General features: G+C 59.0%; 2 protein-coding genes across 10 annotated transcripts; one reads left to right on the top strand and one right to left on the bottom strand.

Moving 5' to 3' along the window:
• Positions 1 to 803: 803 nt before the first annotated feature.
• TJAP1 (tight junction associated protein 1) lies at positions 804 to 23,862 on the top strand. 9 transcript variants are annotated; one of them, XM_075555050.1, is made up of 11 exons: positions 804 to 888; positions 1,337 to 1,482; positions 11,990 to 12,101; positions 17,731 to 17,834; positions 18,361 to 18,480; positions 19,328 to 19,356; positions 20,015 to 20,176; positions 20,366 to 20,432; positions 21,382 to 21,489; positions 21,600 to 21,683; positions 22,288 to 23,862. In XM_075555050.1, exons 5-11 carry the CDS (start codon positions 18,382 to 18,384, stop codon positions 23,392 to 23,394), a joined length of 1,656 nt encoding a protein of 551 aa, XP_075411165.1. In that variant the 5' UTR covers positions 804 to 888; positions 1,337 to 1,482; positions 11,990 to 12,101; positions 17,731 to 17,834; positions 18,361 to 18,381; the 3' UTR covers positions 23,395 to 23,862. The 9 variants fall into 9 exon arrangements, with proteins under 9 accessions (XP_075411165.1, XP_075411164.1, XP_075411162.1 ...); XM_075555049.1 differs by having other exon boundaries at positions 18,358 to 18,480; XM_075555047.1 differs by lacking the exon at positions 11,990 to 12,101.
• Positions 23,863 to 27,271, bottom strand: LRRC73 (leucine rich repeat containing 73). Its single transcript, XM_075555055.1, has 6 exons — positions 26,394 to 27,271; positions 25,716 to 25,876; positions 25,302 to 25,424; positions 24,919 to 25,019; positions 24,590 to 24,791; positions 23,863 to 24,450 (listed from the first exon to the last, which is right to left on the bottom strand). Exons 1-6 carry the CDS (start codon positions 26,663 to 26,665, stop codon positions 24,380 to 24,382), a joined length of 930 nt encoding a protein of 309 aa, XP_075411170.1. The 5' UTR covers positions 26,666 to 27,271; the 3' UTR covers positions 23,863 to 24,379.

Here is a 27,271-nt window from a genome sequence, read left to right as displayed (position 1 = left end):
TAGAGGGTGTCCAAAGAAAGGAATATCCAATTTTCCCAGGGGATTTGGGGTAGGCTTTTAGGAAGTGGTAACGTTGACTGAAGGGCTAGACATTTTATGACCTGTGGCCGGAAACAACAGAATTCATGAACCTGAATACCTGAGGAGAGGTGGAAAATCAGGTCGGTGGGGGTGGAAGAGGCTGAGCCAGGCAGGCCTCTGTTCACCAGACAGAGAATCTCAGATTTTACCCTTGGGGTGATGGAGAACCTTTGCAAGCCTTTACCCAGGCCAATGCCAGGACTCCCTTACTTAATTTTTGTGATATGCTCCTCTGTTCTGCTTATAAAGTTTATTTTCATCTCACCGGGAGCTCTGGCGCTGTAGAAGTTACTCGTTGGACTGCTAACTGCAAGGTCAGTAGATGGAAAGCTTCAGTTATCAGAGAGGAAGGTGGGGCTGCCTACTCCGGTAAAGAGTTTCGGTCTCACAAGCCCACAAGAGCAGTTCTACCCTGTCCCATGAGTCCCTGTGAGTTGGCATCGACTCGAGGGCACTGAATTTTTCATTTTCTTTTTTTTAATCTCATATTGCTTCAATTCAACTGGATATTTACTGAGCACCGACACATCTTGAGTGCCAGAATCCTTGTCCCCTTTCTGCTGTGCCCACTGCTACCACCACCTTCCGGCTGCCTCCCATCTCTGCTCTCCCCGGCTGTAGGCAGTACCACCCGGTGCCCCAGCTCCGCGGGCGGAGGCCCCGCCCCGGCCCCACCCGGCCCCGCCCCTCGCCCCGCCCCCTCATGACGCGCGGCGCCGAGTGCGTGGGGATTCCCGCCGTCCCGGCCACTACCCGGCCTGCCCCGCGGCAAGATGGCGGCCTGAAGGCAGCGGGCGGCGGCGGAAAGTTTGTTGTGGGCTTGGAGTAGTCGGGTCGGGGGCGCGGCGAGAGTTGGGGGGGTCGCGGAAACCCTCGCGCGGAGTCGGGGCGCAGGCCGGAGAAGCCGTGGCGTCAGGAAGAGGCGCGGGAGCCGCGGCGGGGTCGGAGGCGGAGAGGAAAGGGGGGAGGGCAGGGGGCCTGGGACCCAGTGGGCAGTCTGGGGGTGGGAGGACCCAGTCGGCGCGTGGTGTCGGGCCTTGGAGACTGAGTCACCAATGGGAGGGGAATTCCCTATCCCGGAGGAGAGACTGGAGGAAAGCCCCCGCGGGGCTGTAGCGGGACTGCTGCCCAGAGGCTGGTGGGAGAGAGGGGAAGGTGGCTTTCCTGTGGCGGGGCAGCGACCTAGAGAATGCTGGGCGGGTCTGCTAAGAGGGCACTTGACTAAAGCCACTCACATGCCCTTTTCCCGGCGTAGGTCCGCCTTTCCACAGCTCGTTTCCCAGGGAGCATCATTTGCCCCAATTTCAGCCGAAGACTCAGGGGCCCCAGGGACTGCACAAATTCCAAGTGCCTGCTTGGGAAGAAGAGGTAGCGACTTGTCGCAGCCAGTCCCCAGAGCGGGTAAGCTGACGGACTACCTGTGACAGGTTTCAGGTTGGCAGCGTGCATGGGCTGTGGAGTGATGCTGAGAACTAGTCTGAGAGGGAAGCGCTTCTAGAGCGGTTGTCCTTGGTATCTTGTCCCTACCTTAGTTTTCTGTGTGGGTTCCAGGCAGGTTTTTGAGAGGTGGGTGTAGCATTCAGCCTTGTGTGATGGAGCCCAGAGCAAGGGCCCAGAGCTCCGACTGAACGTATATTTCTAAAATGTTACCGCGGTAAAGTCTACCTCATATTGTCGGTTTGCCATTTTTATCTGCTAGTGTACCGTTCAGTGGCATTGCAGTCGCAGTGTTGTACAACCCCCACCCGTTTTCAGAACCTTAGGCTGAAAGTACTCAGACACACATCCGCCATGAGCCATTTCCTACGTTCACGCTGTATCTCTTCCCAAGTACTCAGACACACATACGCCATGAGCCATTTCCTGTGTGTATGCCGTATCTCCTTCCATCTCTCTCACACCTTCATTCAGGCAGCCTACCTGAGAAGGAAGACAGGTGCATGCTTTCAGGAGAAAGCAACTTTCTGATGGGGTCCACAGGTACTGTTGTCACCAGCTCCTGAAGAATTCCTTCTTGCTGGTTGTCTACTTCATTTCTTCTTTTTTTCTGTCAAGAGGTGCTCTTTAGAGTTCTTTTGGGGATGTGAATTTGTTAGGAAGGGGAAAGGAAAGTCGGGCGGGAAAGATCAAGATGGGATGGGGGAGAAGCAAACAGAGGGCAGCTTATGGTAAGAAGGCAAGCTGACTGATGTGAAGCTCTGGGAATGTTTATTCCATCACTTCCTGTGACCTGAGACCCCCTGATTTCGGAGATCCAGATACAGGTGCACTACAGTTGGGACCAGTGTAGTAATGGAAAGAAAGGATTATGGAGCTTGCCCTCCCTGCACCCATCTTGAGTTCATTTTTGTATATGGTGTGAGGTAGGGGGCCTTCTTCATGTTCCTGCAAATGAAATGCATGTGATATGGGATAGGGGCCCTATTTAATTTCCAGCACCATTTGTTAAAGTCATTCCCCTATGTAATGATCTTCAACCCTTATGTCAAAGATGAGCTGTCCATAGGTTGATAGACTCAATTTCTAGGTTCTTAGTTCTGTTCTGTTTGTCATTGTGGTTCTTGGCTTTCTACGAGGAGACAGTTACAGTCTTCTACCCGGTCCTACAGGGAGGCTATGAGTCAGTTTGACTCGATGGCAGTGGGTTTGTTTTTTTTTTAAATTTTGGCACCATACTTTTCTGGTAAATTTTTTCTCTTCCTTTGTATTCTCAACAACAATAACAACAACAACAAATGTTTTCCTGGTGAGACCAAGCTTGACATGAGAGATAAGTCGACTTAAAGTTGGGCGGGGAAAGGGAAAGGGGTTGGAGCCAGAAAGTAGACCCTATGCGGTCCTCACTTCCTTTGGTGCCCTGGGGTTATGCCTCAGCTAGAGTTGGGAGCAGCTTGCTAGAGAAGCCTGTTCAGGGCCATGATTGGACTGAGGGGGATCTGCTTTGACTTGGGACTCCACACCCTCCTCTCCCCCACTCAAAACAAGGCTTACTGTCCCAGACAAGGGCCAGCTCCAGTACTTTCGTGTATCTGACAGGCTGATAGCCAATTAGCTGTGACTTCATTCTAGAAGGTTGGGGATCTTCTTTCTGTGACTGTAGCCAGCAAAGGCCGTGTGGCCGAGCACACTTAGTTGTGAGGAGCACGGGCTGGCGCCCAGTCTCCCTCGTTTTTAGCTTATGGCGTTGCCATCTGTAGCCCTGTTAACCTTCCCAAATTGCTTATGTGTTTTGTGACTCAACTTTCTTGTCGAATGGAGTACCCGTCTCAAAGGCTTTTTTGTGAGGTCTCAGCGCCGACTTCATGGTTGAATCTTGTGTCTGGGCTGCAGCCTCGTGTGGATGGTAGTTGCCACTGTGAAGCCACGCCAGCCTCACGGTGATTGGTGTGAAAAGTAAAGCTGCCCCCTAGGGTTCTCAGGGCAGCGACCTCTCAGAGGATCAGGCTTACCTTGCAGCATGCCTCTGGGTGCGTTCGAACGCCAGCCTTGTGGTTAGTTGGCAGAGCACGTTCCCATTTGCACCCGCCAGGCACTCTTAGCTTGACTGTGTTGTTGTTTGGTGCCATTGAGTCAGCTCTGACTCATAGCAACCCTGCGGCGTCCAGCAGATCAAAAGGACACCCCTCTCTCACCCCCACCCCCATGACCTGCAGCCACGTTCTCAGTTGTTAGGTTTCAGTGCATTGTTGCCACTCTTCCTCTGCCAGTTTGTCCCACTGTGCGCTGGTGTGCTGCTGTCATGCTGGAAGCCCTTTCACAGGTATCTCACATGCCAGGAATCACTGAGCTGTGAACAGGTTTCAGACTCAAGACAGCTGAAGCTTCTAGGTGCTGTGAAATCTGTTCGATTCAAAGTGGCCTCTACCACAGGATGGAATGCGGCCTGGTCCCCACCCTCCTCGCGATGGTTCTGATGTTGGAGCCCAATGTTGGCAATACTCTGCTTCTGTTCATTAGGTTTTCAGTAAATGACAGTGTTTCGGACTCTCCGGACAGTCTATTCCCTTTTTACAGTCCCCAAACTGCTGGAACCTGTTCTCTTTGGGTGACAAAATACCCGGGACGTAGCCTTCAGCCTCACAGCAACACACACGCCACCGCAGCGAGGAAAAACAGACAGACCAGTGGTGGAGGACAGACTAGGAAGAAGGATTGGGAGGGTTTAGCCAGTGGCTGCTTTTTTTTTTTTGGTCTTATCAGTAATGTATATTTAATAATAATATTTTAAAATAGTTTTATTGGGAGATATTATAACAATCCATAATTCAGTTTGATTAAGCATCATTTTACAGTTGCTACCACCATCAGTTTCAAAACATCTTTCTTGAACTCTTTGAGATCAGCTCCCTTTTATCCCCTCCCTCCCCTCCCCTAGCCCCTTCCCCCAGGAACCCACTGATTGCTTTATGAATAATGGGTCCTGAGGGTCCCCTGGAAATAGATCAAATGCAATTTCTTGCTGTGAGGTTGTAGGATCATTGTGTTTGCAGGTGAGCTGTAGTGACGATGGTGAGTGCTATGGGGAGGCTATTAGGGCCTGTCGGTCTATTTTAGAAAGGTCACAGCCGCTGAAAACCCAACCGAGTTCAGTTCTGCTCTGAAACGTGTGGGGTCGCCATGAGTCTGCATCGATCCCAACTCACAGGAAACTGATGTAGAACCAGACTCCAAACGCACTGCCATGGAGTCAATGTGGACTGACTCATGACCACTCTATAGGACGGGGGAGAGCTGACCCGGTGGGTTTCGGAGTCGAGGGCCTCGTCTTTCTCCTGCAGAGCTGGTGGGTTAGAACTGCTGACCTGTGGTTAACAGCTCAATGTGTAGCCCACGCAGCCACCAGCATTCCTGAACTCTGCCACCGAGTTGGCTCCGACTCACATTGTAATTGCTTGGCACTGTTTGTTGTAAGTGCCACTTCGTTAACCACTGCTTGTCGGCATGGGTTAACAAATTTGATATCCTTCACAACTGGGAAGGGATAGGATGCTGCGTAACAAATGTTACAGATGAGAACATGGAGATGCGCAGCAGCAAAGGACATTTCCTCAAGGTTACCCAGCTGGAAAGTAACAGCTGAGAGAGATTCCAACCCGGGCAGGCTGACTTTGGCATTTCAACATTTGTTGTAATATGCCAAGTGGCAATTTACATGTCTTGGTTTCTGACCCTATCCTGGATCATGTTTGTTGGTCCTGACTTAATTTATGCATGTGATGAAAAGATTTGGGGTTATCAAAAAGAACCCAAACATGTACGAGTGGAGCTGTTCACCCCATTCCCCCTTTCTCCAGAAACAGAAACTGGTGCAGGGACTGCGGTGAGGGAGAGGGAATGCTCTGGGCCGGGCTAGCCAAACCTCGGCTCTCCCTTCGTAATTCCGTTTGGCCCTGACCTTTGGAGGACTTCAGTCTCACTTGGGTCACCAACATTAGTGGTTGAAATAGCCTTTGTGTTACGTGTGCAGACAGTCTCAGTGCCTGTTTTAAACAGAGCACCTAGCAAACCACACAGGAGGGGCAGAAAACAAGATGAAATCTGAAATATCTCCCGTCCCCAGGTTGAGGGGAAGAGCGTAGCGAACAGGGGTGTTGCGCCGAGGCTTAGGTCTGAGGAAGGCTCCTCGTTCTGGCAGAAGGCGCTAGCACAGCCTTGGGGCAGGGGCGTGCGGCCTGATTGGCTGGCTTTCCTTTGGCTGTTTGTGTGCTCACTCTTCCCCTGCTTCTGAGTCACGTCCTGCCTCCCTACCATGCCCTCGGGACCCATCTTTTCCCTCTACCTGGGACTCCACACCCTTCAATGAGGGGAGCCAAGGGCCTGGGGTCTCACCAAGTTTCAGAGAAGCCAGGCTCAAGGCTGAGGGCTTCCCCCTGCCCCCCCTCCCAAGGATTCTTAACCAACCCTACCCAGCTCTGGGGCGAGCTTTGCTGGTTAGTGTGATTTTGAAGTCAAGCAGCATGTGCGAGTCTCTGCTCTCCTGCAGTGACTCTTAGGAGCCACGTGGCCCAGGATCTTGTGTTTGATCTTGCTCTGTGCTGCAGCAAGCCTGCGTGCCGAGACCCGTTCCCCTCCCGAGAGTGTGCCTTGATAGAAGTCCTCAGCCTCTGGATTGCGGTCACGGTTAGTAACTGGATGGAACTGCCCAGCAAAGCGAGGGCTGATGGAATCTGAGCCCTCTCCTTCACGCCCTCTCTTTTTGTCGTGCTATTAAAAAATGTTCTCATAATGCCCTCATTCATGCATTATCTGTGAGTCTAGTCCCTTCACCTCTCCCTTATCACCCTACCGTATGCTGAGTGCCAAGTACCTCTGGGTAAACCCTTGTTTCTCATCTGGATTCAGCCTCTTAACAGCTCCCGGGATGCATCAGCCCGCCCTTTCTAACGGCAGGGATTTTGCACACACAGGCCCTGCGGTCTAGAGTCCATTTCATGGTCTCTTCCCCTCTTCTTCCTTTACCTTCCTCTTTGCCCTTCACCCTCAGCTTGAGTGCCACCCCCTTTAAGACCCTACACCCCACGAGAGCCCTTCTTCTGTACTTCAGACACTTGCACCAAAACCCAACCCAGCCAAACCCACTGCAGTCAGCTGCTGTTTCACAGCAGCCCTGCAGGAGAGGAGTACTGCCCCAGACTGCACTCCACGGAAGCAGACTACGTGGCCCCTGAGCCGCGGTGGGTGACACTGCTGACCTTTCAGTTAGCAGCTGAGTGCCTAACCCTGCACCACGCACTTCCATGAGTGCTGTATTGTAATTTCTGATTTACTTGACTCTCAGGAGACTGTACTCTCTCTAACATTGAGGATCACGTGCACAGAGTAGGTGCTGTATAGTATTCATTTGCATGTGGAGTGGATTGAAGTCCATCTCTAAGCTTCTGTCAGAATCGGCTTCCCGGAGAAGTGCCCTGGGGGAAAAGTCAGAACTCTCGCTAGCTGGAGGCGCTGCCACTTCACGTCACCCGCCCCGTCCTGCTCTCGACCTGGTTCGGCCATCCTGCTCCTTTATTATTCTTTGCTTGTGTGCTTCGCCATGTCCCGAATGCCCACCTCTGCCTCCGAAACTCCGCTCATCCCGGAAGGCCCAGCGCTTTTGTGGCTTCCAGTGCGCTTTTCCCCTGAATTCCCTACCCTCTCTGCTCTCTCGCGGTATCCTCCCCCCTCTGGTCTTGGTTTTGGCACTTAGCTGTGGAATGATTTACTTGTCTGAGCTTCCAAGAAGGGGCCCTTATGATCATAGGAAGGGAGCTAGGGGGGGGGGGAGTGGAGGGATGGGGCACAGAGTGTGTGATGCAGCCCAGTTGAAGTACTTAGCTTTGCCATTGAACCAGCTGGGTGACTGCAAATTACTGAGCAGATACTTGCTCTTTCTTGTGTAAAATGAGGGGGCATTCACCTCTTTGCACCTTTTTGTCTTGAGCATTGGAACTACGTGTTTGGAGCGGGAGCACCCTGTGGTTAGATGTTGTCACGTGGGTCCCGACTCATAGCAACCTTGTATGTGACTGAACCAAACACTGCCCGGTCCTGTGCCAGCTCCACACTAGGTTGGAGCCCACTCTGCAGCCCCTAGGTCAGCCCCTCTCACCGGGGGTCTTTTGTCTGTTTCCCTGACTTCCCTACCAGCGTGACTTAGAGGTCTAGCTAGGATGAGCACTCAGTAAATAGATCCTGAGTGAGTGGTCCTCATTTGGGAAAACTGGATTAGAAAGGGCTTTGTTTCATTCAAGCTCGAATTGTCCCTTTGGCTTCTGCAGGGAAGCAAGGAATACTTTTACTGCAGGGGTAAAACTGAGAGCGTCTCCTTTCTTGGAATGCAGCAAGAAGAAAATGAAATTGGGGACATCCCCAGGGTGTGTCCCGTGCAACAGGAGCTGGGCACACTGGGCTCTCTCGCTCCTGGCTGGATCATCCTCGTGGACATGACTGGACGCTGGTGGATGGTGGGTTAGCAGTGTTACTCAGGCTGTGGGTGGGGTGGCGTAGATTCAGGATCCACGTCCCCTAGTGTTTTCTTAACTGAAGAGCCTTGGGTGAATCAGAGAGCACTGATGACGAAGAGTGGGCCCAACAACGCTGTGTCCCAGAGCCCCTGATGGGAGCTGAGAGGCATGGTCCATTCTTGGCCTTTTATTTTTAGTGCAGGAGATGTGGGCAATCCTTCAGGCACCGATTCTCAACACACACTAAAGGAGCCTGTTCACCGGGTGATGCCGTGTGGTGTCCAGGATGAGTGCCCAGTCAGATGAAGAGGGTGTTGGCTCTGACACTGTAACCGGCAGCCTCGGCTGCTCCTTGAACCCTGGCCCTCGCTGGGCCCCTCACTGTGCGCTCTCCAGGGACGTCGCTAGCTGTGGTGTTGGTGCCTCTCACCCATGTCCCCTACTTAGGGACAGTGTCTTTTTTTCAGATCTCTGAAGGCTGTGCATGTAGCCTATATGCCGTGGGTGCTGCTGAGCAGTCCTGGCTACCATGTGACCCAACCCAGTCCTCCCGCCGGGAGACCAGAGTACATGGAAACACGTTTAGGGGAGGAAGGCCTTACATAAACAAAAGGGGACAGAATAACTAACTATAGTATTAGTGACTTCTTTTTTGTTCCAGGGTTGGATGACCTTGGCTTAAATGAGTTTCCAGGTGGTTGGTTCAGCTGTCTCCCTTTTCAGCTTTTTTCCTGTTCCCTTGGTGCGTCCCTCTGCCAGCAACCACTGCCACTGAGTCGATTCCAATGCCTAGCCACTGTCTGTAGGGCTTCCAAGATGGTAACTTTCTGGGAGCAGACAGCCTTGGCTTTCTCCGTAGGAGCAGATGGTGGGATTGAACCCCGACCTTGTGGTTAGCAGCCCAAAGCTTATCACAGCCCCCCAGGGCTCCCTAAGCTAGCCCTAACTTACTGCCGTCAAGTCAGTTCTGAGTCATAGCGGCCCTGTAGACAGCAGAACTGCCCTCGTGGGTTTCCAGGACAGTAACTGGGTGTAGAGCGCCTGGTCTTTTCTCCCACAGAATAGCTGGGGCTTCTGAACTGCTTGCAGCCCAACATGTGACCCACCACTCCCCCCGGGCTCCTCCCTAAGAGGAGACAAAGCACCCTGTGGGAAATGTCTCCTGCTCCGCTAGCCTCTCCTAAAATGTCTTTGGCTGCCAGCACCCCCTCTGTTACTATCAAGCACTCTTCTACTCTGGGGGTGTCTGCTTGCTTTCCTGGTTGTGTTGTTTTGTTGGATCCCTCGCCTCATCTAGGGGGTTCTGTGCTCACAGAGTTTACTACAGCGTGGCTAATGCTCGGGCGAATCCCAAGGGGGCAGCCAGTAGCTATTCAGTGAGGAAGCAGTCTCCCCTAGGCCCTTCCCTTGGCTGTGGGCACTGCCTTTTCTTCCCTGGACTCCTCTTGGCTGGTGTGATAAACTGCTTTTTATGTGACGCAGACTTGAGAGGGGTTGGGAGTTCAGCCGGGCCATATGGTGGTGGTTCGCAAGGCTCCGGGGGTGCCGGAGTTGGGGAAAGATTTGGAACCCCGGAAACCATAAGGAGCAGTTCTGCTTTGCCTCATCAGATCTCTGGCCGTTGGAATTGACTCGATGGCTGTGAGTGTGTGGGTGGAGGTGCTGTCTGCTGTGGTGACATTTAGAACCCCTCAGTGCTAGGTGCCTGGGGACTGTCCTCGCCCCCTAAGGGAGGGACTGCCTCCAGGGAAGTCTGCCAAGGCTGGAAACACTGGACTTCCTCTGGGCCTGCGGGCTAGGCCCCGGGCATCTGGGTTTGGGGAGCTGAGCAGTGAGTAGCCTCTCTGCCCCTTGCCAGGTAAGCTGTGTAGGGGATTCCGTGTCAGAGGCCTTTCAGGCAGGCTTCCCGTGGCTCCCTGGGGGAAGACTCCGCTTCTTGATTTGCGTTGCAATTGGAGACAGGAGACTGGGATGCTGCCCTACTTTTGCCCGTGGTCTTGGGCCAGACACTTGTCCTCTGGACAGTGTGGTAGTACTGCCCACCAGATGGTGAGGACCACGGGAAAGGGCGTGGGGGCGACAAAGCCCAGGATGCAGATGGAGGCTTTATGCATGTCTGGGAATTGCTAGAGAACCCTTTTTAAAAATCATTTTTAGGGGCTCATACACCTCTTATCACAATCCATACTTACATCTATTGTGTAAAGCACACTGTGCATTCACTGCCCTCCTCATTCTCAAAACACTCGCTTTTCTCTGGCATCAGCTCCGCATTTTTTCCCTCCCTCCCTGCTCCCCCCCAAGATTCCTTTTTGTAAATCACCAGCCCTGCAGTTATTTCTGCCCTCACCCAGCTCCAGCCTCAAAGATGGGGAGCTCCTCCTCCCAACCGTGTTTTAAGGGTTATTCCTGGTTATGGCCTCAACATGCACTGTCTTAAACCCACAGCTCAATCCTAAGACATGCTGCCCTTCAGCGCACTGCTCTCTGTTCCCTTGGTAAGACGAGCCCTCGCTGCAGTCTGAGAGGAGTCCGCTCAGAGCCTTCCTCCCAGGCTTGGGGAGTTTTCGCCCTGGCTGGCTCCCTAGGAGGGCTGCAGAACTGGACCAGAAGCTTTTGCGACAGCGGACACCCTGCTTCCCTGTGTGGGGCTGGTTTTGTGTTCTGAGATGAGACTGGCCAGCGTGGAGGGCCCTTGAGTGGGAAGCGGCATGGAGACAAACAGGGCGAGCACCGGGGTGGCCTTTTGCATGAGAGTCTGCCCTCTACCCCTCGTTCAGAGAAAACGTGTCTGGTCTGGCACCTCCCGTTTCGGTGCCGAGTGCGTGCCTGGTTTCTGGACTGGATCGCTTGCCGTTCTACCTTTGAAAGCCAGCCAGCACCGGCTCTGTGTCCACATGGTCTGGGGACCTGGCAAGGGCTGCACGGCCTTTCAGTGGAGGGAAGAGGTCTGGCCCCGAGAAGAGTGGCCTTTTTCGTCTTGTGCATGACGGCCTCCTCACTCCATGGCCAGGCCTTGGCCTGTTGAGACTCAGGGCTGCTGCTGGAACCTGGAGGAGAGCCCAGGGAGTAACTGTTGGCAAGGCCTGATTGCCTTCTTCTTGACCTGCACCTGGGAGAAGGGCCAGGCCCGTGGGAGGTCACTGTCCTGCCGTCCTGCCCAAGTGATCCCAGAGGCTGTGCCTCTGTAGCTTCCTTGTGTGGCCACCTCACCGGCATCCTGGGGCTCTCATTTGCTTGGAACCCCTAAGCCAGGGTGTGCTGTGGCCGGGGTGGGAAAGAGTGTGTCGGTGGTCCCCTGCACTTCCTGTGAGGGCTGGGTTGCCCTTCCCGGGCACTGCTCATGCTCAGTGTGTGCAAGCCTTTCTCTTGGAGTCTGGGCAGCTCTGACTCCCGAGGGTACCTCTGACCCTCTCAGACCCTGTGAGGTGGCCGTGTGTCACCCTTTGCCTTTGCCAGACTGGCCTGACTCCAATCTGGGTCCCACACTGTCCTCATTGTCCTGTGGGCTCTGTGCAGCTCTTGTTGGCAGCCTCGGATCCCCGGGCTGGTCCCTTCCCTCCCCGCTCCTCAGCGCCCACGGGCGGTGGTGGGGTGGACTGTGCTGGCACCGGCCGGGGATGGGTGGCAGCTGCAGCTGTGGGTGGCTTTGTTCTCACAGCCTGGCTTTCTGTGTTCCTGACTGGCCTCCCCGAGGCCATGGTGCAGCCTGGCAGCAGTGAGCAGGGAGCTGCCCCGAGCAGTAGCCCCCTCCTGTCCTTTTGGTTGGCTAACCAGAGAGCCTGAGGACCTGAGGTCAGTGAGCTGGGCCCTCTGGATGGCAGGGTGGGTACAGTACTGGTTCCTGATGAGGAGAAGCCACCTGAAGGCCTGGTGGGAAGTCAGCTGCGCCCGTGAGGGGCGGCCATGGGGACTAGGGGGCTCCCTGCAGCCTGGTGTCCCGTCTGCTCTCTCTCTCTCTGCAGCTCCTAGACCCGACTGTCTGTTTCTATGGAGTGCCCGGAGGGCGGCTGCCATGAGTGTGGATAACCGTGCTCCCTGGGAGAGCTGGCTGGCTAGGGAGAAGACACTAACCCTGTGAGTCTGACCCCGGCCAGCTAACCTGCGCTGAGGGTGCCTCCAACCGTGCCTCTGCCTGCGCCACCGCCCTCCACCCTCCCAAGCCTGGCCACTTTCTCTTTAGCTGGCATCCTGCTGGCTCCTCTGCTCTCTTGTTTCTCCTGACCACTGGGTTCTTCCAGGTTGAGGAAGTGTCCTTCGCCCACTCTCCACGTGGCCTCCTGCCCACCTGGCAGCCTGCCACTGGAGTCCCTCTCAGGCTCTCTCCCCATAGTGTGTCCAGCATTGGCAGAGGTTTCTGTTCACTGTCTGTGCCCGTTAGCACCGAGGGCTGTGAGAATGCCCCGTCACTGGGCTGCCACTGCTCCTTGTGCCTCTGGGACAGCTGTGACGGGTGTGGGGCTGGGAGGGTCTGCACTATTCACACCCAGGATGGCAATTGTGCAGTTCTTAGTCGGCATGGGAGAGGGTGCTGGAAACCGTGACTTGACTGTGGGGAGTTTCACAGAGGGAGAAGGAAGCCCCCGTAGGATGAGAGCCACAGCCCAGAACCATGTACCCACCAAGAGGCCCCTCCTATTGGTGACCTTTGCTCCAGAAGGTGGAGTGGGTGGGGTTTGGTCCTCCACCCCCTTCCACGTCTGGAGGTTTGAGTGGACTTTAGCCAAGAAGAGCTGGGAGGGACGCCTCAGCCAGCGAGGGGGCAGACTCTGGCTGTGGACTCCCCCATTGATGGGCCCAGAGACCCTGACCTCAGACTACAAGACCGGTGAGTGCCGCCTGCATAGGGGTGCCCCTGCTGTGAACCCCCTCGCTCTCCGACTTTGGAAAGAGCTGGGTTCTAGAGACATATGGAAGCCCGTCTCTGGAGTTCAGGCTAAAAGCCCTGAGTGGATTCTGACCTCTGTGGGCTGTTAGCATGGGGGTGCAGTGCAGGGTGCTCAGGGGCTCCTAGGGACCCTGGGTAGGTGTCAGCAGGCTGGTTTGTGTGGCTTGTCTCTGATCAGGAACGTGGAAAGGTTGGGGGTGAGCCCCGTTCTGTTGTGGATCAGTCCTTCGCTTTGTCCATGAGCCAGCCCGAGTCTCAGGTCCAGTGCTCTGTTTGGGGTTTTTGGTGCCTTCCTTACTGGAGGGCTTTGTTCTTGTCACACGTTTTTCTGAACCCTCGGCCAGTGGGCAGACTTGAGGGCTTTGCCCTGTGCGGATTCAGGGGCGCCGTTATGGGTTAGCAGCGCTCAGGATCACTCGGGCGCTGTCTCCTGCCCACCTGCCTGGCTTGGCTGTCACAGGCCTACCCGGCCGTGCCGCTCGCTCACTCACTCACTCGGCATGCAGGGCAGCAGAGCTGGTCCAGGCACAGCTGGCACCTTCCAGCCTTGTGGGCCCAGGGCCCGCCCCTTGAGCCGCCGGCTGCCTGCCTGCCACGCGCCCCAGATTGCTGAAGGCTTGGCTCATGTGTCTCAGGAACAGCTGCAGGCTGGAAACTGGGGGCTGGTGGCAAGCAGGAGGGGCCCCCGGGGACACTGGAGGCAAGACTGGTAGTTTGGGCTTGGGGTGCAGGGGCTACTCTATTCACTGGCAGGCAAGGTGGGTGTGGGGGGCATTGTAATGATGGGGGTGGTCCTCCCAGACAATCCCCAGGACCTCCGCTGGGTGGGCCATCACAGGGCAGAGCCAGTTTTGTGCTTTGGGTCTTGCTCGAAGGCATGGCCTGGATTTTGGAGGCTCTGGGAGCTCCGGGATGTTGTAATGTGGGAGGGTTGCCTGTGCCCATGGCTGGCCAAACCAGAGACCCCCACCTTCGGGAACAGTTCCCTGCAGGGAGGCCTCATCCCCGGGTGATGGGACACCCACATTGTGGAGCCTTCAGAAGGGCTTCTGGGCTTTTATTATGCCTCTGTGCTGCTGGGCTCGGCGGGACAAGGCAGTAGCCAGCAGAGTTGGCACGTTCAGAAATGGCCACCGTCTCTCTCTTAGGTCTGCAAAGCAGCAGCCGTGACCGACTCGGGCTGGATGTCTTGGGAAGAGCTGGAATCATGCCTGTGGTCAGGGCGGACCTTTCTGATTGGGGAAAGTTCATTCAGTGATCCCCCGCAAGGTCTCCTGCTTATGTGGTTCACTGACCCTGTGAGCTGAAAGGCAGGTTAGTTAGTTCAGAAGCGGCGAGCCCAGAGCAGTGGTTGGTGATGTGGGATGTGGAGGAGGCTGGGCAGTAGGATGGGGTCCATCGAGTGGTGGCATGAGGTAGCAGTGCAGAATATAGAAAGCCATTGTTGGTGCCCAGGGGGCCTGGCTGGACTCGGAAAACCAGGGAGCATGTCTTTTCTGGATTCGATCCTGCTTCTCTTTCCTATGCCAGTGTCGAGGGGGTGGGGGCCCGGCCACTGGAGAACGTGGACTTGGGGACAAGCAGGTGTGGCCTGTGCATCTTGCACTCTCCTGCGGCTTCTCATGAACTGGCTGTGCGCAGCCCTGGGGCCCTCCCTCCCTGTCAGGCACCGCCGACTTTGCCCTGGGCGTTGGGCAGATCAGCCGCCACAGAAGGGAGGGATGGCAGTCTGGGGCATGAGGGCGTCCTTGGTCCTTGGCCTTGAACCTCTTGCCTCCTGTGGGGGCTGCAGGGAGGAGCAGGTGGGGCAGTGGGAAGAATCCCTCAGCAGAGCTTTCTCTCACAGCAGCGGTCTCAGCTTCTCCCCCCACCACCCACCCCCACCCCGAGAGCAGGGCTCAGCCCTGTGCCTGGTTCAAGGGCAATGTGTGGCAGGCTGTCCTGGGATTGCAGGATGCTGCTTGGCCAGTTTTGGGGCGGACTTCGCTGTCCGTCCCTGTGTCAGCCCTCGGCCCAGCTGTCCAGTGGGTCCGAGGTACAGGTTTGCCCAGTGTGCCTACTCCCGTTTCTAATGAAAGTCAACGTTGTTCTCGGGAGACAGCTAATCGTGCCCCATGGGGCTGTAATCAGGGAGAAGGTATTTAATACGGGGCAGGCGGCAACAAGCGGCCTGTACTGACTAGCAGATTGCAACACGGCAATTAGGAAGCTCCCCCCCACCCCGCCCCAGCAGATACGGGGCAGTGTCTCTGAGCCATGGCGAGGGAAGGTAGGAGTGGCTGTTTGCAGAAGAGGACGGGGAGGGGTGGGCGAGCAGGGTTCCCCTTTGCCCTACACAGTCTGCAGGACGGCTTGGGGAGTCCTGGCCAGCCAAGGCCTTGACCCCAGGTCTCAGTCTTGCCCTCAAACTCACTGCCACCAGCTGACCCGGACTCAGTACCACAGGGCAGGGGAGCACTGCCCCCGTGTGTCTCTGAGGCCGTCCATCCCTCCTTCCAAGAGGAGGGAGCCGCCTCTTTCTCTGGAGAAGCGGTTGGGGAGGGGGCTTCAAACTGTTGGCCTTGGTGCAGGGCCTCCTCCAGCCTTTCTCCAGGGCACCCTGTGCTTGTAGCCCACACCCCACGAGGCCCAGGGCGTCTGGGGGGCGGTGGGAGTCCAGCTTCCCTGGTCACTGCCCAGAGCTCCCTCTGGAAGAGCCTCTTCCTGAAGGCTGCCATCACGAGCTCCCACTGCTCTGGATGGAGGGAACCAGGCCCAGGAGGTGGTCCGCGATGGTGGGGTCCTTGTGGAAAGGCTGCCCCCCAGCTTTCAGCTTCTCGGCTTCCTTGGCCGCCACACTGCAGTCCTGGCCAGCACCTGCCCAACCCACTGGGCTCCTGCTCAGTCAGGGCTGGGCTCGTGGGGCGCAGGGATGGTGGTGGGGGGTGGGGCACGAGAATCTCAACTGAGAACTTATTTGTGGACACAGCATGCGCTCCTTCGTGGCCTTGTGCTGAGAACCCTGCAGGCTCTGTAGCGGGCCTTGCCTGCCTCTGATTTAGCCGAGCAGGCTCTGGTTGAAGAGCTTCCGGCGCCCGGCTCTCTCTGGGACTATGCAATGGGTGACAGTCGGGCTGCAGGACTGGGGGCTGTAGGACATGTGGCAACTAGAGCCAGGGCTATGGGACACAGTATGACCATGCTCTTGACGCAGAACTGCCAGAGGCCTGAGTGTGCCCTGGAACCTCCCTCCATGCCCACCGATCAGAAGAGCATTCTGGGCCTCAAGGACAGTGTGGGCATTGAGAGGGACAGGGACATCCGGGCAGGGGGAGGGGCCTGGAGCTCCTGGGGAAGGTGCTCCTTATGGAGTAGAGAAGGCAGAGGCGAGCTGGTGGGGCCTCCCCTTATTCTGTCCATGTTTCTTTACCCCTCTTCACCCCGTCTTTGCTCCCACCCTGTTCCAGCTTGGACATGTCCGTGTGAGAGAGAGAGAACCCGGGCACCCAGCCTGCAGCTATCAGAGGAGCCCCTGCCCTGGGGCCCCGGGAGCGTGTGGGGGGGACTTGTTTGCTCCCCAGTGCCCCAGGAATGTGCTGTCCTCCAGGCCCGCCCAGATTCCTGCACAGGGAGTCAGCCGACACGGCATGCTGCTTGTGCCCTGTGGGGACACGTCTGTCTCACCATCAAAGGGGCGGAGGTTGGCGGCTCGTGCCTGTGCTGCCCCGCCCAGAACCTCAAGCCAGGCACCAGGCGTCTACCTCTGTGACTACCTCCAGACAGAGGCAGGCGGCCACTCCTGCCCCCTTCCCCCTCTCCCCACCTTGCCCCCTGCCCTAGGCCCTGTTGGAATGTGACAGGAGTCACGACCAGGGCATGTCTGGACAGCGGGGACACATGCTGCAGCCAAAAAGGCTTCCCTTCAGCCCATGATTTCTGTAGGCCCAGGCCACCTAAGGTGACTGCCACCCCTGAGCGCTGTGGTGGTTGCTGCCCCCATGCTGCGGCCCAGCTCATTACAGATGGGGGCGGAGGGGGGCTCGGTGTAGACGAGGGCTGGGCCTATCCACTCAGGAAGGGACCTGTCCAGGGCCACACAGGGTGTTGGTGGTGCCAAGGCTGTAACCCAGGTGTCTCAACTCCCCGACATGAGGCCTCCCAGGGTCTTCCCCTCACGCTTTGCTCTAGACAGACTCCCTGGTCTCTGCCCCAAAGCGGTGGTGCCTTTAGCCATAGGAATGTGCTTCCTCACACCTGGGAGGCGAGAGGTCAGATTCAGGGTGCCCGTTACAGGGAGGCTTGCTCTTCTGTACAGTGGCATCTCCTGCCCACCTCTGCTCTTCCACATACTGATGCCCTCTGACACTCCCCACTCACCGGCTTCCTTCACGTGAGCGGCACGGGGGGCATTCAGAGCGCCTGTTGGGGTGAGGGCAGGGGGGGCACTGGGCCCCTGGGGGGACATTGCTCCCTTCCCAGCACCCCTCTGCCCCTCTTCTACATTGTCCCTCGGGCTTCTCCATTGCAGCCATGTCCCCTACATCTCTCAGACCCAGAGGCCTGTGAGAGGAAGGCTAGGTGCAGGGTGGGGTAAGACAGGATGGGACTAGCCCCGTTCTAGATCGGGCCTGTGGTAAACAGAGACCCCAAACCTTGGCACAGCTGTGTCCATGCCTGTCACCTGGGCCCGGCATGGTGCCTGTCTGCAGAAAGCCAGGGCCCCATGCTGCCTGTCCTCTCCCTTGCCCCCCACTGTGGGGGTTCTCTCCCTCGGGGCCTGGCCTGGGCACTGACAGACGGGCGGCTGACACCTGGTTTCCACTTTCTCCCCTTCTCTAGTTTCAGGAGCTGTGGGCTGGAGGAAGTGGAGGGGCTGTGGGATGCCGAGGGCCGAGGGCTGACTCCTGGACAGCGGAACAGAGGGAGCTGCCGCCAAGCAGACGGTATGCCCCTGCAAGGCCTGCCCCCCCCCCTTAGCTCTGCTCGGGGAGGTGGCAGGCAGGTGGCCCCTTTTGGTGGGGGCTGGAGGGCACGGCCTCAGTGGCCTTGGGTCGAGAGCTCTTGAGCTCCCCACTGAGGAGCCTATGTCGAGGGGACACTCAAAGTCGCTGCCTTCTATTGACGCTAATCGTAGGACATTTCCTAAGTAACAGGCTCTGCTGTTGTTAGGTCCCCTCCCTCAGCTCGCTCCCTTGCTCTTCACAGCAGGTGCTGCTCGGGCCCCCAGACCAGGGCTGAGGAGACCCGCATTTTGCCCTCTGAGGGCCTCAGAAGTGACTTGCTCTGTGGACTCCCTGCCCCAACTCCCTAAGACTCACCCACTCTTTGGATACAGACCCTGGACCTGGCCTGAGCCTCTCTGTCTGCTTCTCTTGGGATGCCAGCAGGGGCCCTAGCTGTGGGTCTGACTCGGGTTTCCTTCTATCACCCTCCCTCTAAGCCCATTTCCTGCCCTGCTTCCCTCAGTAGGCTGAGGACCCCCATCCCAGAATGACCAGTGCAGCCCCAGCAAAGAAACCCTACCGAAAGGCACCGCCCGAACATCGGGAGCTGCGCCTGGAAGGCCCTGGATCGAGGCTTGAGCTGGAGGTCAGCAAGATGGGAATCCCGGCCGGCAGAGGCCCATCCCTGTGCCTGCCTAGTGACTGGCTGACTTGCCCTCCTGCCTGGGAGTGTGCCCTTGTGGATGCAGGCCTGGGGGCCTCCCCGCAGCAGTGCTGCCAGGGCTGTGCAGGCGTCCTTCGGGAGGGTTTGCCCACCCGTTGGCAAAGCCGAGTCCCATAGCTGAGCAGAAAAGACTCCATACAATCTTACGGTCCCTGCAAGGGCATTCTGGTAGGGGTGTAGACCGAGGGGCCTGGCCTGCTGGTGGCGGCTGATGAAGGAGAGCCGTCCAGTGCAGCCTGCGGCCCCCTTGGAGGCAGTGAGGAGGCGGCCCAGCTATTGCCCACAGCCTGCTGCTCTTCCCTGTCCCCAGAAGTCTGCTCCGTCCTTCAGCACTGCACCTCAGGGGCCTCTTCGGGCTCTGAGCTGCAGGGGCTGGGAGGCCTTGGGCAGAGCTCAGAGTCCTCTCACTCGGCCTGCAAGGTCCTGGGCAGCGTGTGGGGAGAAGCCCAGTGAGCAGCTGAAAGTCTCCACCGCGCAGTGCTAGAGAGAGCCAGCGTGTGTGGGCCCGTGGGCCCCTGGCCGTAGAATTAGGAGAGGGCCTAGAGCTCAGGTGGCCAAGAGGTGGGGCTTGGGGGTGGGTGGAAGGGGCTCTTGACTCTTCTCAGGGCTGTGGGAGAGGGTAGTCTTGTCTGGGCATCAGTGGGCTTCCTCCTGCATCACTAGAGGGCCCCGTAGCCCACCCCGCGGTGAGACTCCAGGACTCGCGTCAGGGCAAACCCAGTGGGTGGCCCAGAACTGAACCTCAAACTTCTGTTATTTTTTTGTGCAGGGCCCCCTGACGGATGCGGAGAGGATGAAGTGAGTGTCTGCTGCCCCTGAGACTGCCCTGCCCACCTCACCTCTGTCCTGCTCGGCTCCAGGCCTGGCTTCCGATACAGCTAGGCTTCTCCTAAAGTAGAGGCAAAGGCCGGGGGGTGGGGCAGGGGAGGTGGGGTAGGGATGCTCTAGGGAGAGACTTGAAGTTGTGGTGGTCCCTTCTGGAACAGGACTTGGTTCTGTGGGCTCCCAGGGGAAACCCTGATGTGACTCCCTCTGATGGGCCCAGCTCCTGGCCTGGAGCAAGCAGGGCAGCTGCCTCCCTGCCAGCCACGTGAGACCCCGGCAAAACAGGGCCGTGCTGGGCTGGATTTCCGAGAGATTAATAATGGAGAAGCCCGATTGTGCGGCAGGGAAACTAGAGCTGGGGGCTTGCTGGCCAGCTGTCTCGGGCTGTAACTAGAGCCCCCTTATTTCCGTCTCCTCATAGCTATCCAGTGCGGGGGCGGGGGAGTGCCCGTCGCACCCCTCCCAGCCCGGGCTGTGTGCTCAGGGCCCCAGGCCTGTGAACGATGTTGCCTCAAACTCAAGCCAGATTTGGGGGAGTCTTTCCCTTCTTTGCTTGTCTTCCTGTCCCCCTTTCTCCTTCCTGAGCCTGGCCAGGGGCTAGGGGCTGACCCTTCTGTCCCGGTGCCTCCAGGCTCCTGGAGCAGGAGAATGAGGAGCTGCGCCGGCGCCTGTCCGCAGCCACCAGGCGCACCGAGGCCCTGGAGCGCGAGCTGGAGATCGGGCAGGACTGCCTGGAGCTGGAGCTGGGCCAGAGTCGAGAGGAGCTGGACAAGTTTAAAGACAAGTTCCGCAGGTGTGAGAATGAGGGGCCAGCACACACCTCACACCCCCATGCACAGAAGACTAGCTCCCTGAAGGGCCCAGGGAGCCCCTGACCCCACTGAGATAGATGACTTACCAAGAAAGACCCTGTAGTAAGGGGGGCCGGGCGGGGTGGAAAGCGCCCGCTCTTGCCCAGGCCTCTGCCCTGCTCCCTCTCCAGGCTGCAGAACAGCTACACGGCCTCCCAACGGACCAACCAGGAGCTGGAGGACAAGCTGCACACGCTGGTAACCTGCCCCCAAGACAGTGTGGCTGGCTAGGCAATGCAGTGCGCCCCGAGCCTGGGCGGAGAGATGGACGGGGCGGGAGCTACAGTGTGCTGTGCTCGTTGGGACTGTCTGAAGGCTCACACTGTTCTGTTCTCTTCTCTCCTCGTCTCCCCCATGCTGCCACGGTGCTGCCGCTCTCCTCTCAGGCCTCCCTTAGCCACAGCTGGATCTTTGCAGTTGCGTCTGACTTTGCGTTTCCTCCTTGCTCTGGGATGGCTGGGCCCTGGCTCCTTCCTTCTGCCCCTCAAGGGTGGCTCCCACACCTTTGCTCTGGAAGTTGGAGCCCCAGCCTCTCCCCGGGGGACCGCTGCAAGGCTGTGCTGGGTTCCTGCCGTCCCCAGTGCACACTCGGCCCTCGGCTATAGTGGCAGCAGGCCCAAGCCAGGCTTTTTGGGGGCAAGGGGTGGGAGGTGTGGGTGTGGGTGCGGGTGGGAGAGGATGCAATCCCATGAGATCATAAAACGACCTTTGAGTCTAGCCCCTTCCCTTCTCAGCTAGATCATCTCATGAGGGCCCCTGACTGCCTCCCAGCCCTCTTCCTCCTCACTTCAGCTGCTCCTGAAGGCAGCTGCCCATGACCATGGCGGACCCAGGGTTTGCAGTTAAATGCCTCTGAGGTTCCAGCCACCTCTTCCAATGCCCAGAGTCCCTGAGGCATCCCTGTGGTGGACAGCCCTGCTGCTGACCCTGACTGCAGTGGGCCATGCTCAGAGAGCCCCCCCCCAGGCAGCTTAGAGAGCAGGAAAGGAGTCCTGGTCTCCTGTGTCTGTCCTGTCATCTGTCTGCTCTGTCCGCCTTGGCTGGCCCAGTACCTGTGGCTTCCTGTGTCTCAGGTCTGGGAGAAGGTGGGATGGGGCGGGAGCCAGGGGGCAGGAGCCACCTTTCCCACCAGTGTTGTGTGCCTCAGATCAAGAAGGCAGAGATGGATAAGAAGACACTGGACTGGGAGATCGTGGAGCTGACCAACAAGCTGCTGGACGCCAAGAACACCATCAACAAGCTGGAGGAGCTCAATGTACGTTCCTGCGCCCCGCATCCCGTGCCCTGCGCCCGCCTTGGCAGGCCTGCCTCCCTGCCCAGCACAGGGCCAGCCTCTGAGCCCGCCCACCCGCTCACTCTCTGCAGGAGCGCTACCGGCTCGACTGCAACCTGGCCGTGCAGCTGCTCAAGTGCAACAAGTCTCACTTCCGGAACCACAAGCTCGCAGAGGTGAGCCCCGGGCTGCCCAGCTTATGAGGCTTTCTCCAACCAGCGCTGGCTTCTGCCCCCTTACCCTGTCCTCCTCTGCCATGAAACCCCTTTCCTTCTACCTCCCCTCACCTCCAAGGTCTCTCCGTTGGTGTCTTGTGCAGTCAGGGGCCCTTCCCGAGGGCTGGGCCACTGCTTGTTGGTGTTTAGAATGAAGGCAGGCAGGCAGGCGGGGAGGGACAGACTCAGTTTCAGGACCCCAGGCAGGAAGGAGGGGGTTGCTAGATCTGTTGGCCATAACCCACCTGATCCCTTAGCAAAGGGACAAGTTCGACACCAGAGGTCCGGGCCCAAGGTTGAGGGGCATACATACAAAGGGGAGAGGCAGGTAATTGCCAACAGGTCTGGTTTGGGCAGAAGCCCCGGGGAGGTGAGCGAGCACATCTAGAGCTTCCAGGTATTGGACCTGCACTGAGCCCCCATTCGTGAGGTTGGGGCACACAGTGATGTGCTGTTCCCACGGGAGACGGACGCATAGTGCCCAGCCTGAGCTGGCATTGGCTGATTGGCGTGGGGGCTATGATCGTTGCTCTGAGCTGGCTCTTCCCTACTGCCCTATACCCAGCTGCCTTGTGAGCTGCAGGACATGGTTCGGAAGCACCTGCACAGTGGACAAGAGGCTGCCAGCCCGAGCCCTGCCCCCGGCCTGGCTGCAGGGGCTGTGGTGCCCACCTCCATCATTGCCCGCGTGTTGGAGAAGCCGGAGTCTCTACTGCTCAACTCGGCCCAGTCAGGCAGTGCCGGGCATCCCTTGGCTGAGGACGTCTTCGTGCACGTGGACATGAGCGGGGATGCCTTGGGTGACCCGGCCAGTCCTCCGGTCCCTGGTAGCCCTGCCCCCCAACCCAATGGAGAATGCCTCTCTGTGGGCACTGCCGGGGCCTTCCTGGAGGAAGAGCAGCCCCTGCCGACCTTTGACAAGTTAAGCCCTTACCCCACACCGTCCCCACCGCACCCGCTGTATCCCGGCCGCAAGGTCATAGAGTTCTCGGAGGAAAAGGTGCGGGTTCCCCGGAACAGCCCCCTGCCCAACTGCACCTATGCCACCCGCCAGGCCATCTCCCTCAGCCTGGTGGAGGAGGGCAGTGAGCGGGCCCGCCTCAGCGCTGGCCCCAGCAGCCCCGCCTCGACCCAGGCCTCCCCCCACCACCAGGCCAGCCCTGTGCTTCCAGGATGCAGCCCCCCGGCCAGCTCGGCCAGCTCTGAGGACGACCTGCTGGCCAGCTGGCAGCGGGCATTTGTGGACCGCACCCCGCCACCTGCTGCTGTGGCCCAGCGCACTGCTTTTGGGCGGGATGTGCTCCCAGAGCTGCAGCGCCATTTTGCCCTGAGCCCCTCCGATGGAGATGAGGAGGCCCTAACACCATCTCCCCCTCCTGGTGAGAGCAGGCTTCTACTCCACATGGCACCCCAATCCAGCTTTCCTGGGGAGGAGGAGGAGCAGCAGTTCAGTCTGCCTGCCAGCCCCGAAGAGGAGGAGGAGCGCCAGCGCCTCCTGCCCCAGGACAGCGGCACAGAGGAGCGGCCTGGCACTGCCCACACTGAAGGCAGAACCTGGCCACTGGCCAATGCCAACCGCCCCCAGCGCAGCCCAAAGAGGATGGGGGTTCACCACCTGCACCGAAAAGACAGCCTGACCCAGGCCCAGGAGCAGGGCAACCTGCTGGATTAGCCCTCCTGCCTGCTGGGGCAACCGGGTGGTTTAGGGTGCCAGCTGGGCCTTTCTCCAGCTGCCTGGGGGCAGGGTCCTCCCTGCGCTCCTCAGCTTTCGATTCTCCAAATGTGTAGGGGCCGAGGGCGTGGTAACAGGGTGGGACCCACAGGGCTTGTTTCCTGTTCTGGAGGATGTGAGGGTGCTGGGTGGGGTGTGGTTGGGGTCATTCTGTAAGCAGCCTGCTACCCTCAGCCCGCAGAGGCTGCAGGAGCTGTGGCCTTCCAGGGAGGGGAGGAGGAGGCCCACTCAGGACAGGCCTCGCAGTGCCCTCCTCCCTCAGGAAGGGAATGGAGGGCGAGGTTCAGGGGCCTCAAGCTGTGTGAGACCCACTCTCCCCCCAACCGTGGCTCTAGACTGTTACACCCCGTTTGGGGAATATTTCACGTTGCAGACTATTTTAAAATCAAATAAACTATTTTACTGGTATCTCCTGCTTGGTCTGTGAGTGGCTTTCACCTTAGTTGTTGCTAGCGACTGGTCTGGGGCTCACCTGGGCACAGCATCACCCCAAATCACAGCCCTGGAGCTGTGACCTCCATCCTGTCTGAGTCACCCCAGAACCTGGGGTTAGGAGATGCCCGTGCACACTGAACGGGCTGGGTGGCACTGCCCCCTAGTGGTGCTCTGTGGTGACTCCAGATCCTCCCTCCTGCCAGGTTCCCAGTGACCACAGCCACACCAGGTGGTGGTTTCATAAAATCTCTTCCGATCCAGCGGGCTGCAGCCGGAGCTGCTAACAAGTCCAGAGGCCTCCCTTGGGTTCAGGTACCCCCTAAGGCTGTGGTCCAGTCACAGCTTCCAGAGCCTCCCACCCCAAGGCCTGATCTGCCAGAGCCTGAGGTACCCATCAACCCCTGCGGGCCCATGCCCCAGAGCAGGACCCTGAGATCCAGCGCTGAGGCGCTGGGGATACAGACAAATGTCATGAAGGCCAAGTGGAGGGTCACATCTCGGTCTCAGCCAGCAGGTTGTCCCCCAGTCCTGACGTCATCAGCACCATCTGCGAGCCGGGATCTGGAATACCGAGAGGTGCTCAGGCTATCACTTGTTCCCCTGTTGGTGGCTGCTGATAGGTAGCCTAGGTGCCCCCTCCCACTCATACTGGTAACCAAGCCTCGTCCAGCCCTGACAGACTGACCCTCTGGGCTCTTACCACTAGGGCACATCCAGGAGCTGCTGCCCCTCCCTCTCTCCCGTTCCCGGGTATCGTCAACCCCTGCTGCCACCTCTTCCTCTTCCTCCCCCTCTGAGAGCAGGTCACAGATCTGCCGCTGCAGCTCTGGGCTAATGCTGTTCTCAGCCAGCACCAAGCTCCGCAAAGCTGTAGGGTAGTTCTCCACCATGTCCAGCAGGGTCTGGGGGTAGGCAAGGGCGTGGGAATGGGTGGGGACAGTTTAAGCAGATCCTCAGACCCCAGCCCTTAAGTCTGTCCACAGACCCACCCTGCCTCCTAGCCTGTCCCTAGTCACAAAACCTTCTCACCTGGGCTGACTGGTTGGTGAGCCCAGTCCCCTCCAAGTCCAGGACCTCTAGGGTGCGGCTAGAGGCCACAGCGACAGCCAGCATCCCAGCCACATGGTCACCTGGGGAGAAAGCACACACTCACCTGCGCTCTTGCTTGTCTACTATCCCTACCTCACTGGGTCTCAGACCCCACTCCTCGGTCTTCATTCCTAGGCCCGGAAGGGCCCACAGGAAGGAAGCTTGGTGACTGAAGCTTCCATCTACCTGTTTGCCATTTGGATCTTCACACCTCCCAGACTCCCCTCATTCCAGCTCGCCCACCCTCCCTCTGCAGGGAAGGATACCAAGACGACCAGTGGGCCCAGGTTCTTGAGGTGGTTATGGGGAGTGTTGAGCCTCACCCAGGGGGTTGTAGTCCAGGTTGAGGACGCGAACCTGGGAGCTGTGGGCCACAGCAATGGCGAGGCGGCTCCAGCCCTTTGGGGTGATGCCAGGGTTGGCACTCAGCGTCAGCTCCTTCAAGCCTGGACCGTGAGAAGCCAGGGTGGGGAGCGTCAGGCCCTCCTCAGGTCCCTTCCCACCCATGTCTATCTGGGCTGTCCAACTTGAACCACAGAGCTTGGGTGCCATGGAGAACCCCAAACTCCCTTGTCCTCCCACCAGCCTGAGTTTCAGAGGCTTCCCTAGGCTTTGCCCCAGTCCTTCCCCCTTCTAGAGGGTCTGAGAACCTTGTCATCCACACTGCCAGAGCCCTTCCCTCTGCACGTAGCTCTTCAAGGCCACACAAGCCATGCCCTTAGCAGGGACCTGCTCACCAGACTTGGCCCCGTCCGGGGGAAGGAGGCCACAGATGAGGTTGATGGCTTCGTCACCCAGCATGCAGTCCCCCAGGTCCAGAGCCACCAGGGCAGGGTGGAGGGCCAGCGCTGGGTTCAGCAAGGCCAGCCCAGCATCTGTCAGGGGGCTCCCATGCAGGCTGGGGGGGGGGAGGATGAGGTGAGAGGGCAAAGGTAATCACAGTCTTCACCTCTATCAATAGGGGGAGGGGTACCTCTTATGAATCCCCCAACCCCCATGGGTAGGGAGAGTACTCAATCACAGCTTTTGGGTCAGCCCTGGGCTAGAGGAAAGAATTGCACACTGGGAATGAACACAGGTAGAAGCAGAATTCAGTTCTCCTCCCTGGCAGGGCCTGGGATCCAGAAATCGGGAGGGCACAAAAGGGTATGTGGGTGGTGGTGGTTGACGCAGGGGCGGGGGTTGGGTGGGGTGTCTTCTGATGGGCAGCCACCCTGCTCACTGCCTGGAGGGGTGGGTGTCCCATGTGATTTCAGGTGGGGCGCACGTGTGCGGCCAGTCCGGATGTGGTGGCGGCATGGCATGCGGGTGGGATGAGGTGTGTGTAGAAGGGGAGAAGGCAGGCGTGGAGGAACAGAAGGTGGCGGTGGCGGGGCGCGGTGCCCGGGGGCCCCCTTGCGAGGGGGGGCACTCACAAGAGGGACTGGATGGAGCGGTTGGTCCGCAGCGCCTCCGCCAGCTGCTTGATGCGGCTGGGGCTGGACACGACGCCCAGGTTAAGGTTGAGCTGCGCCAGGGACGTGGCTCCCGCCAGCGCCCGGCAGATGCGGCCGAAGTCGCGGTCGCAGAGGCGGCAGCCGCGCAGGGAGAGCAGGCGCACGGCGTTGTCTCGCAGGCCGCGGCAGATGTCCCGCACCTCGGCGCCTGACAGCGGCTCCCCGGAGATCTGGATGGAGCTGGGCAGCATTGTGCCTGCGGCGGGGCCTCCGGGGCCCGGGCCGAGGTTTGCAGGGCCGCCGGCGGGGCTGGGGCAGCGGCCCGGGCCGGGGACCGAGCGGCCCGGGGGCTCCGAAGCGCGCCGGAGCGGGGAGCGGGTGGCGGGCACGCCGAGGTCGCCGGCCGGCTGAGGTCGCGCAGCGCGGGGGACGGGGCGGACCGTGCCGTCCGTGTCTGGGAGGCGAGTTGGGGCGCCTGGTCCGGGCCGGGCGGGAGCTGCTCCGCGTCCCCTGCGGTGGCGGCGGCTCGGGGGGTGGGGGGCTCCGTTTAGGGCGCGCGGGACCGGCCCCGATCGGAGGCCGCGCCCGCTGCCTCTCGGCCCGGCTCCTCCACAGCCCCGGGAGCCCGGTCACGGGCGCCGCAGCGAGAGCCCGGCGCGGGCGGGAGGCGGCCGGCAGCTCCGGCTTCAGCTTCGCCTGCGCCGCCGGGCGGCCGGCTCGTCCCCATGGCAACGGCAGCGTCACGCTGCGGGCCCCGCCCCCGCCCGGGTGGGCCACGCGGCTCCGGGTGTTTCCGGGCACGGGGACACCTTTCCCTTGCGTGTGGGGCCGGGGGCAGGTAGAGAGAAGGGCACGGG

Source organism: Tenrec ecaudatus, chromosome 7 (assembly GCF_050624435.1).
Source record: "Tenrec ecaudatus isolate mTenEca1 chromosome 7, mTenEca1.hap1, whole genome shotgun sequence".
Lineage (NCBI taxonomy): Eukaryota > Metazoa > Chordata > Mammalia > Afrosoricida > Tenrecidae > Tenrec > Tenrec ecaudatus.
The sequence above is the reverse complement of the archived record's forward strand: the minus strand, read 5'-3'. Positions and strand labels throughout refer to the sequence as shown.